This window comes from Chinchilla lanigera, unplaced genomic scaffold, assembly GCF_000276665.1.
Source record: "Chinchilla lanigera isolate Chin_1 unplaced genomic scaffold, ChiLan1.0 scaffold00026, whole genome shotgun sequence".
NCBI lineage: Eukaryota > Metazoa > Chordata > Mammalia > Rodentia > Chinchillidae > Chinchilla > Chinchilla lanigera.
Window position 1 is genome coordinate 24,599,325 of NW_004955427.1, and position 11,704 is coordinate 24,611,028.

Sequence of the window (11,704 nt, forward strand, 5' to 3'; positions counted from 1 at the left end):
ACTTCACTTGTTTCTTTTAACATTTTAAAATGTGACTATTTGAGTATTGGCTTGCATTGGCTTGCATTCCATTGCTATTGGGCAGTGCTGGTTTAGTTGGTTAAAATTCTGTTCTGGGACGCATCTGGACTCCGACAATAGCCTTTTTGGTCCCCGTATTCCCATTATGCCCAAGTGGCTGATCCATGGGAAAACACTACTGCAGCGTCCTCACGATGCCTGTTGAAAACACAGGCATCAGTGGCTCTGGCTACCTGGAGAGTGCAGCCCAAACTTCTCATAACGGCTTTCACTACTGTCAGCCATCTGTTCTTTATCCATGAAATAGATCAGAAAAGAATCTGATGTTGAGGAAGGTGGCCTTGTTCCTGTGTGGGTGAGGCACATGGAACAGGCTAGTGTTACTGTCCAAACTGGGCTAATATCTCACGAAGTCAAAGAATGAAATCACGGACAGAGGGGAAATTAAGGGGAGCACGTATTGGAAGTGTAAGAAGAAAGAAAGCTCCCATTTGAGAAGGGTCCCAGTATGGGTCACCAGGTGGGCTGTTTGACTAGTGCCTTTTATGGCTAACAAGATGGGAATTTGCTCAGTGTCTAGGAGTCTCCCGTCACAGGTAACCCTGGGGATTCAAAACAGTCAATTAGGGATTGAGCTTTCTAGTGCAAAGTTCAAATGCAAATCAGTCACTCAGCATTTGTAAAGTCCTCAAAACCCAGCTCGGGAGGGGAGGTTTACTTGGTGCATTCTGTTCTGCCTAAGGAGTTTCTTTCTTGGGTTACAGTCCTAACCGCCAGTCTTTCTCTTAATGCCTATCACCTCCCCCACCACCCCGTGTTTGCTTTTGCATTTCTCAGCTTAGTGCTTTAGAGGCTTGAGTTAGCTTCTAACTAAGCTATGTATGTGCTGGGTTTTTTGTAAGCTGACCAGCACCACTCCATCTTGGGCTCTGTTCCTCCCTAGCTGCCTATATAAGCCGCATAGCTAAACTACTTCTTACTCTAGGATAGGCCTTTTCTCCTTGGTGGGGATTAAGGAAGCACAAACATTTAAAAAAAAAAAAAATACATCCTACCTAGTGACTGGATACCTGGCTACCACTTGTGCCATGTTGATAACTAAGCTAAACCTTTCCTGTTAAAGGAAGACTTCACTTTTCCTCCCCTTCTCAAAGGCAAGGATTCCTACATTTGAGAAATCATGGGTTGGTGTGGAAGGAGGCTGCTAGGACTTGAAGTGTAAGCCTTCAGCCCACAGCCTGCTTGGTTTTGGACTCAGAAGAGTTGGCTTTCAAGGGGGTGGGAGCTGTGGAATTCTCTTCCTTTGTACCTGTCCTGGCCAAAGTCACTCACAGCCCTGGAGCCCGGAGTCTCTGCCCTTCTCCCTCACCCTCACCCATGTTGATGAGGACACAGAGATATGTAATGATGGTGTGCAAGGAAAAGTACCAGTCAACAGGTGAATGTGGATTTTTAGAACACATTCTGTATATGTAATGGCAGAGCATGGAGGAGTTAATTAAAAAACATCCTGAGTGAATATGCTTCAAAGAGCCATCAGATAAAGTGTTTTTGCTTTACCTGCAGTAAGAGGACAGTGATTTGCCTGCTGTGGCCCTTCCCAGTGACATGTTGAATTTCCCAAAGACCCGATATGGCCCTGTCTTCTGGGCTAGATGTCTAGGTCATGTGATGCTCTACCAATCCAGTGACTGCAGATGCCCACTATCCAGGAAGAAACACACATATGCCAACTTGGATACATGAGACCTCTTCTTACACCTTTATTTACAGCAAGGCTTGCCACATGGGGGAATTTTTGCCATCAGAGAAGGAGGTGAATGGAGCAACAGAACATACTCCAGTGGAGGTTCTGGTTTGTGAAGGGCAGGAGGCGATGAACCTTGTAGTGCTGCCTGGCAGTTGTGTCACTTCATTTGGAAGAAGACAGCTGGAATAACGAAGAACATACAGGGGAATCATCCCATGCTTCCAGGAAACTGGCCCAGCAGGGTCTGCCTGCCTGGCTGGAGTCAGAGCTGCTTTTGTCCATATGCGAACAGTCTCTTCTAGTGATACGAAAGTGGTAAGCCTGGCTCTGCCCACTGGGAGACAAGCAGGGGACGGAGAGGGGAGAAACCACAGACATCCTGTTGCTTGCCTTCCCTTGACCATCCTCATAAACCTCTCTCTGCCTAGTGCTCTCCGAGAGGCTCGTGGATAACTTGTAATCACCTCTATCCCACGTAGTCTGAAAAAGCAGGGTGAGGAGTCTCCAAGAGCCTTGCTGTCAGCAGTGGGGGAAGCTGCTTCCCATAACAGCCACATGGATGGGCTCAGACAGCAGGGCAAGGGAATTCTAAGAGCCTTACCAGAAGCTTCGGCGTAGAGGGTAGACCTGTCGCTGCTTTGGGCTTCACAAGCGAGAAACACCTTTCTTCCTTCTGTGCTGGTGATCTTGGCCTCAAGTCTCACCACGGAGCCCAGGGTGACAGGGCTGAAACAGCAGAAAGTGAGAGCGGCTTGTGGGCCGGCTTCTTAGAGGGTTGGGTGTCTTTAAGAAGTGGCCTTGTCCCCGCTAGAGTGGGGTCTCCACGTCCCCCTCCAGGGGCTGAAATGTGAGGGGTAATGGAAGGAAGATGGGGCACAAAGCAAGCCCAGGTGGTGTGGTGTTGTGTTTAATCATTATATGGAAACCACAAATCACTTTGTCAACATTTGGGCCCACCAGCTCCCCACTGTCTGGAAAAAGTCAAACTCCTCTTGTTTTCTAGCTGTCTCCCCACCCAGGAAACATAGGCAGCATTTTGGTAATAAACAGAAGCTCCTACTTCTGGTCACAGTTCTTGCAGGTCCTGAGCAGTCTGTTTTGTGCACAGGAGTGAGCAGAACTCATGGGCAAACTCACTTGCAGTTTGCCTAATATCAAGCAGGGAATCACTCATCTGGGAAGGCTTCCTCTCTTTTCGGCAGAATGGCTCTATTTCTTTCTTTTTTTTTTCTGGTACCAGGAATTGAACTTACAACCTTGCGCTTGCTGGGCAGGCACTGTGCCGCTGAGCTAAATCCCCAGCCCCAGAATGGCTCTATTTCTAAGCCAGCATCCCTTCTGCAATGGTCACTGAGTCAACTTAGCCAAGTACATACCATCCCCGGTTCTGCCATTAAACACCACTCTAGGTGTTGTGAAAGTATTTTGTAGATGACTGTTAACATCTCTGTTGACTTCAAGGAAAGATTAGTTTTTCCAGGCATAATGATGCATGCCTGTAATCCCAGTACTCTGGGAAGCTGAAGCAGGTGATCACAAGTTCAAGTCCAGCCTGAACAATTTAGCAACTTAGCAAGACCCTGTCTCAAAATTAAAAAGGGGGTGTTGGAAGGGTAATGTGGCTCTGTGCAAAGGCCCTGGGTTCTGTCCACAGTACTTAAAAAAAAAAAATCTTTGATAATCTGGGAATCTGGGTATGCTTTATTCAATCCGTTAAAGGCCTGAGGACAAAGCCAGGGCTTTTCCATTAGAGAAAGATTCTACCTCATGCCTGCAGCATCAGCTCCTGCCCAACAGTTTCCACCCTCCCGGCCTCCTTGGAAAGAAGAGGCTGTGTCCTTCTCTTCCCTGTGAGTCCTCTAGAGCCTACTGAGGCAGCAGAGCTTTGTGCAAAAAAAGCAGATCTTGGAATCAGGCAGCAGTTCCTGTGTTTGGTCCTGGTTTGGATACCAGCTACCTCTATAAGTTCCTCACTGCCCTTATTTATCACCTTGGAGTTAACCTCTCAGGACTACTATAAAGAAAAAATGAATATAGAAATGAATATGAAAGTGTTTCCTAAAACAATAACCAAATGTAAGAAATCCAATCCAATCCATTACAGTGTAATCCAGTAAAATACTCACCTGAGTTAAATATGAACAAGCACTTTGGACAGCATTCTCTACAGCAGAGAGGGCCAATAGCTCATCTTTATTCTATGTAGAATATTTTTTATGTTTAAACACAAACCATTTACAACCTTTCTGTCCTTCAGTAAAGAAAGAACATCTAACAAGATCAGGTTGGTTGATATGAAAGTAAAAACAGAAACTCCTTTTGCCATAAAGATTATTATACAAATCGATATTTCCCATCATAACACATGGAATGACTCGAAGCCAGCCTACTTCGAACCTGCACACAGCAAAGAAACAGACCTCTTGAAATTAATGGTCATTGTCCCTGTGAAGACTGCGTTGGCACTGAAGTACGCTGTCATGAAAAATGTGGTGTCTATCATGGTCCCCAGTGCACCACCATGGATAATCCTGCAGGGGAGAAAGGTTAAGAAATTGTCACCGAAGGCCACAGGACCAGGTGCTGGTGAGGGGAGATGCTGAAGGGTTCCCGTGAACCACCATACCAGAGTATGGCCTCCCTCCATGTGGAGCGGAGGAGGGGACAACACAAATGCACAGGGAAGACAAGCAAGGTTGCCTAGTGCAAGTTGTACCTGCCCAGAACCCCAGCCCCAGTCAACCTCAAACTCGGATGAGTTATGTTCCCTCCTGGGTCAATCTTGGGGCCAAGAGAGCTCAGGGGAGATGCCAGGGGCTTTCAGGCAGAAAAGCCTAACTCTGAATCTTACATTGCCGTCCCTGTGACCTCAGTCACAGAACCACTTGGGGCTTCTGTTTCTTCATCTCTCAACTAGGAAAAAGGTTATCTCTCCAAAGAGTTTTTCAGACCATTAAAATTGGGGGTGTAGCTCAGTGGTACATTGCTTGCCTAGTATGTGTGAGACACTGGGTCTAATCACCAATACCATACACATACATGCACACCCTAAAAATCCCCAAAACAAAATGAAATGAAAAGTCACCAAACCCCACCAAAAATTAACATAGCCAAAGTTCTTAGTGGTACAGGATCTGGCACATGGCAACTGAACAAGACTAGTCCATTCTTACTCCCCTGCAGTTTAGGAAGCTGCATATCAGTGAGGAAGAACCCGATGCCAGGCATGGCACATACCTGTAATCCTGGCATCCCTCAGCTCAGGGGCTGAAGCAGGAAGATCATGAGCTCAAGGTCAGCCTGGGCTTACATAGTAAAATCCAGAAGATAGGGAGGGGAGAGAGAGAGAGAGAGAGAGAAGAAAAAGGAGGAGGGAGGGGAGAAGGGGAGGGAAGAGGAGGGAATGGGGGACGAAAGAGAAGGGAAGAGAAGGGAAGGAAAGGGAAGGGGAGAAGACATTCCATAATCACAATAGGCTGGGAATACGCTGAGTAGCTAGAGGAGCTTCCTACCTAGGGAACCAGTGGAACAAGGCACTTGTCCTTGGTACTTCTGTAACTTCTGGAACCTGCAGAAGTAGCCACAGAGCCACTTATGGCCCTCTAGCCCCACATTCTGCTCTTTGGCCAAGGAAAAGCCCATCCAAGCTGACTGCTGGGACAGCCCCCTGAGCCTTACCCAGGCAGCCCCTCCAGGAGGGGCCCCGGCTGGAACAAGCAGACACATTTCCTCTCGGAGCGGTTGTGGAAGATGACATGCTCAAAGCCCAGTCCCTGCACCTCCGTGATCCTGAGAAATAGGCGACTGTCTTCTATCATTTGCACTAGAGAAAAGTGGCATGTCAGTGAGGGGGGCCTCAGGCTGGTGAGCCACCCTCGGTGAGGTACAGATCTCCTAGGCAGAAGGCACTGACCACAGAGGTCCTCAGGAAACCCTCTTCCCTCAGGGTCCCCTCCATCGGTCCCTTCCAGGAGGGCAGGAGATTGGCAGGGTGAGGGTCATGGAGGAAGAAAAACCACCCAGAAATCAGCACGCCCATGTTTCTGTCAACAGACTGAGGAGGACTGATCCTGCAGGCATCCATTTGGGCAGATGAAGGATAAATAGGAGAACACTCTTTAAAATAGACTCATGCCCACGAGTTAGCTATACAGTATGAATCCCGGTGGGCGAGGGGAGGGTTAATGGGCCTTCATTAGAAGCTGTAAAATCCAGTACTTATCAAACATTTTTGCTAAAAATTTCTTATCACAGATTAGGTGGATAAAATTAGAACTCCTCCAGCTGCCTCCCACCCGTGTCTTTTTTCTTCTTTTTACTAATTCATTTTCTATTAGGACATGTTTGTAGTACATAATATTTACATTCACTTTAGGGAACAGGTATACGCACTTAACGTATCTTAATTCTTTTTATTCCCCTTCCTTTACCCTTCTTCCTCCCTCTGTCTCTGTTTTCATTTTATATTTTTAGTTCATGTTTGCAACCCTTAATGATTACATTCACTGTGGGCAGTGAACGCACAAACACAGCGCGTCTCAACCACCCCGTGTCCTTTATACGCCCTCCTCCATTTCCTGCCCTTCTTTCCACCCATTCATTCCGTCACTCAAATTGCCTCTGAAATTGACCACTAGAGGGAGCATGTGTCCTGTCGTCCGCAGATTCTGGCCCCTGTCACGGGTGAAGACTTGAGCCTTAATCGCGGAAACCGCCCTTTCCCGAATCCTCCCCGCTGCGCTCCCGTCTGGTCTGCACAGGGGGTCAGGCGGGATGGGCAGGTATCAGGAGACGCCAGGACTGACCGCAAACAGGAGTGGAGCGAGCCCTGAACCAAGCCTCAGGCGCTCCTGATGGTCCAAACTTGCAGCCTAAGCGGGTGCTGAACTAACTGGACTCCGAGTTCCTTTTCTGGCCTAATTTCACATGAGTCTGGGATCACTGTGTCCCTACTGCCTTGATCCTGACTCCCAGGTAACGCAAGCCACACAGCAAATGGGCTGGGGCACAGAAACCTCTGGAAAATGCACAAACAGGGTGAAGTTTGGCCAACAGTTATATATTATTTGGAGCCCCCCACCCCCCACCTCCACGTTCAAGTTAAGCATGACTGATGTAGGCGGTTTGAACATACCAGGGACAACTTCAGCAATCTTAGCAAGGCTGGCTTCTTTTAAGATCTGCACGGAATGCTTATAACCTGGAAGCCTTGTCCATGACCCATCCGCAGTTTTCTGCATGAGCTCATTGTACAGCTCCACCATGAGGGGGCTCCAGCTGGCATTTGGGAGGGAATAATCCTTTGTATCATATTGGACATATTTGCTGCTTGAGACCTGAAAAGTTGAAGAGGCAACACACTGTGGCCAGCACAATGCCAACTTGACTCACTCACTGGAACCTCCATGGGATGCAGGGGCCTGTTTCCCAAAGGGGGAGCATGCGCAAATGCCCAGAAGTGAGAACAAAATAGATTTGCAAACTGGTCGTGGCCCTGGAGCCTCCGGCTGGCCTACACAGAGGTGGTCTTTCCCTGCCACTTTCCTCTTCCCGCAGCTCCCAGCCGCTCTGTGCCTCTCTGCGCTCTCCCGCATTCTCCAGGCTGCTCGGTGTCTTCCAGACTGTTTGCCTTTGCTGTCTGTATTTCAAGCCTCCATGCGGTCCCATCACACTCAGGAGGCTCCACCAGGGACCCTCTTTTCTGACAGATGAAGAGGGTTCAGTCTAGGTGGCCAGCTCTCCCCATCTCAGAAATTTTGGGGAATTCATCCTATGGCAACACCTTCCTGTACCTTCTCCCTCATTATTGTTTGTGTTCTCTGGTGCCAACCAGCCCTTGCTGGTGCTCTATCTATGTTCCTGGTACATTTATGTTGCTTACTCGCAGTTGCCTGGATATGCCCTTCCCTACCTAAGCAGATGAGAAATACAGATTCTTCCATTATTTATAAATAGATAGGCCCTTATGGGGATGGAGGTGGAGGAAACTCTAACACCTAGGAATTGTTGACAACCCTCACTACCCTCCTTGGGTAGGCTCTTCTTTGGGAATTCAGTAGGTAGATTTTTTTTTTTTTTCTTTTTTTTGGTTTTTCTCCGGTACCGGGAACTGAACTCATGACCTTGCGCTTGCCAGGCAGGCGCTTTTGCCGCTGAGCTAAATCCCCAGCCCCAGTAGGTAGATTTTGAATTCAGTCTCCAAACTTGCTTCTGTGTAATACACTGCACTTTTGCCACTGCTCATATAACTGCTCTGAGAGTTAGTTTTCTAGTCTATAAAATGTAAATAATACCATGCACCCTGCAGATTGCTGCAAGGGCTGCACGGGGCCAGGGGTGGTATATGATTGGACTGGCCCAGGATCTGATCAAAGTAAACATTCCAAGATGTTAATGTCATCTAAGCCCAACAGGAAAAGCTCCCTTCCCCAGGTTGATCCCAAGGAATTCTTTCTTAGCAATGAACATATCAAATACTGCAAGTATGAAAAGGATGACATTCAACTGATGCTACTGATTAGCACTCAATTTGCATACAATTAACTTTTAATTTTGCCTACTTTTGTTGTCAGAAATCTCATCAGAATGTAATTACTGTTTTGCCTTAAGCCTTCACTGCTTAGGTTTTCTTTTCCCAATTCTGCTCACTCTTGGGATGGGTAACCCAACCTCCCCTATTAGAAATGTTCAGCAGGAACTGTAAGGTGGCCATAGATTAGGCAAGAAAGGGAAAGATGGAACATATTGGAGTAAATAAGAGATCAGATACAGGGGGCTGGGGATTTAGCTCAGCGGCAAAGCGCCTGCCTGACAAGCGCAAGGTCGTGAGTTTGGTTCCCGGTACCGGAGGAAAAAAAAAAAAAAAAAAAAAATTTAAGAGATCAGATACATATTAAAATAGAGAAAACAGAGTAAACACTTAGAACAGTGCCTGGAATATAGAAAGCACAACAGCTTTAAGAGCTCTCTCTAAGCCAAGTGAAGAAAGCATCTTTTTAAAAAAGATGTTTGAAGGTAATGCTTTTTAATATTTCAAATATTTTTCTAAATCTCATAAAAATGTATCATCTTAACAGTACTTTGCACATGTAGAATTTCATACCTAAGTTTGATATTATTTTGGCTTATTTATGGCTGCTTACAAGAAGACTCACAGTAATATCCACTCATCTGGGTCTTTTTCTTTGGTAAGGCCTAATGGGACCAGGCTGATGAGCTATTATATACAAGTAACATGGTTTAAGCAAACTCATGGTAATATGAATTATAAGGGTTTTGTTTAATGGCAATGAAACTTAAAAGGATTTCTGCATTTATCCCCTTTGTGGTTTTGGAAGCTTAATATCCTTTTCGGAGGTTAAAGAGTTTGTATAGCTCACACAATCCTGTAAAAATCAGAGCTAACTCCCCTTGAATAAATAAAGTCATTGTAAAGAATTACATTTACAGAGTGAAGGGTTAATACCTAGCATTTCAAATTCAATTTTGGAAGTACTAGTAAGTACTGATCCATAACAATATGCACTAGCTATCTTTTTAACCGTCCATCATTAGCACCAATAACGATTCAACAGAATTACCTTTATTCCCACATTTCAAAACAATTCTTAAATTCTTAGTGAGTTTTAACTATAGTCACAGATCTTAAATATTCACATTGTCTTCTATATAGTACTGACAATAAGTTCACTACTTTTCTGGATATTCTTTACAAAATCTTGTTAAAATTCCTGGTATTATCTCAATTATACAGTAGCACAACTACCTTATATCGTTTCACAAGATAGCTCTATAGAGGTTTCAAGTCTAAAACATCTAAATTACCAAGAACACTACCCTTCCCTCCCTCCATCTTGCCCTCAGCTTAATTCTATACTAGTCCTTGGATGAGAAAGCACCCTTTAAGAGTCCAGACTCAGCTCTGAGTCTCTGTTCTGACCTTGCAAGGCCACCTTGCATTTCCAGGCCTGTTTCCTCGTAGGTCGAGTAGGACAGCAGACAAGTCGATGGCTAAGATCCCTTTCATCCCTGTCATTCTGGAGTCTATGACCAGCCTCCCAGCTGCCCAGCATCTGGCAGTTGATAAGAGTACTCACGGAAAGGGGCCGGACTTGCGCCCACACTGACCTGGGGGGCCAGTGGTAGCCAGCCAGGGTGCGGAGAAGGGGTGCTGCATGTTTGCGCCCCACCAGGGATCTGAGGCCGCTGTGTAACATGAAGCTCCACTGAGCTCCGCCACCTGAATGTCCTCACAAAAGCCAGCCTTCAGTTAGCTCCGGAGCACTACCTGAGGCTCTGCCTTAGCCAATCCAATCTGTTTCCTTAGAAGAGAGAACTCATGCAGCACGTGAGATAGGTGTAGCAGAACCAGAAGGGACGTTAGGCAATCACGAGTTAGAAATTACAAAAGCGTTTGATCTTTAAAGTGTCCAGAGCATTTTTGTTTTGTTAACTTGGTATCTGAAACAATTGAATCAATCTTAGAATGTTTTACTGACCAAGGGTTATTTAGATGACTGAGATTAGGAACTGGTATTAATGTTCAGTTCTTTCCTGAATTGAGAACAGATAGCCCTGAACATCTCATCTAGTTTTTAACTCTGTCTTGAAGAGACCCAGTTCCTTCCTTATTAAATAAAAACCTGTCGTGTGTTAGGGACTGAAAAGCTCTGGGAATGCAGTCACAGCCAGAGTAGATGGGGCTTCTATCCAACAGGTAAAGGCAGCTAGCTTGTTGTGCTTTGTAGTTGGACTCCTATTTAATCCAAAATTTCCATTTGTTCCTAAATAATCCTTCATATATTTTCTCCCTGACTCTAACTCACAAAAAGAATCAAACATATGAGTGAGTTTCCAGGTCTTTTTAGTGTCCTGTAGCCTGGAGCGGCTCTTCAGGTTGTCCTTGACAGACGTGTTCTTAATATGCCACACATGAACTCACAGACACACACAGGAAGGAACGAGCCCCAGTTCCTTCTCTCCCACTGTAGGCAGCTGGCAGTTCTGGCAGCCAGTGAAAGGCAGGTGCGTTAGAATATAACCTCATCACCCTGAGAGTCCCTCCCACATCAGCTAGAGGTAGCTTTATTACTCTCTTCATTTTGCACATAAGGAAACTGTAGTGCAGAATAGTTGAAATAAGTTGACCCAGGTTTCACAGCTAGTAAAAAGCCTCATATGCTTTATATTTATAATATTAATAATAATTAACAGTTATATGTACACAAGGGGGTTTACATGTTGCATGGGATATCAGACAGGACAGACTGCATCAATACCATCATCCCTGTGTTAGCAGTGACTGCCCTGAAGCCCTGGCAGGTGAATTCAGGACAGCTGGTAAGGGAAGAAGCAGGCCCAGGATGAGTGTTGCGACATAACTTTTGAAATATCTCCTCAGGGAAACTTAGCTGATTCAAGACTCCGAAGTACATCTCGCTTCAGAAGAGTTGGCTGCTCTGAGTGATCTTTGCAGGGGTCAGAGAGCGCAAAGTCCTGGCAGCCGATAGTCTGGCAGAAGGTGAGGAGATCCCCTTCTCTGTTCTCACACGGCTGCAGAGCTGGGCCCCTCCTATGCCCAGCATGGTGCCTGTTCCACGGCTGTGCTCAGAGCTGCACCTTCCACAGGCCAGGCATCGGGCTCAGCTGCTCTGAGAAGCACAGAGTGTATGTGATCAAGACGGCGGGCTTGCTGACTGATGCAGGGTAGGGCATGGAGAAAGAACCCATTGCTTTGGAGACACCCAACTCCCCAGTTCCAGTTTGCAGCCTCTAGCTTTTTTTTTTTTTTTTTTTTGGTTTTTCTCCGGTACCGGGAACCAAACTCACGACCTTGCGCTTGCCAGGCAGGCGCTTTTGCCGCTGAGCTAAATCCCCAGCCCCTTGCAGCCTCTAGCTTAACAACAATCATTTTTTTACTCAACAAATTATTTT

General features: G+C 46.2%; 1 protein-coding gene across 2 annotated transcripts; it reads right to left on the minus strand.

The window, feature by feature from the left end:
- Window positions 1-1,755: 1,755 nt before the first annotated feature.
- Window positions 1,756-10,104, minus strand: LOC102023380 (acyl-coenzyme A thioesterase THEM4-like). 2 transcript variants are annotated; one of them, XM_013515040.1, is made up of 6 exons: window positions 9,868-10,104; window positions 6,906-7,107; window positions 5,450-5,594; window positions 4,192-4,302; window positions 2,373-2,497; window positions 1,756-1,951 (listed from the first exon to the last, which is right to left on the minus strand). In XM_013515040.1, the coding sequence occupies exons 1-6, from the start codon at window positions 9,985-9,987 to the stop codon at window positions 1,929-1,931; spliced, it is 726 nt and encodes a 241-aa protein (XP_013370494.1). In that variant the 5' UTR covers window positions 9,988-10,104; the 3' UTR covers window positions 1,756-1,928. The 2 variants fall into 2 exon arrangements, with proteins under 2 accessions (XP_013370494.1, XP_005386610.1); XM_005386553.2 differs by lacking the exon at window positions 9,868-10,104 and adding an exon at window positions 9,711-9,836.
- Between the last annotated feature and the right edge of the window lie 1,600 nt (window positions 10,105-11,704).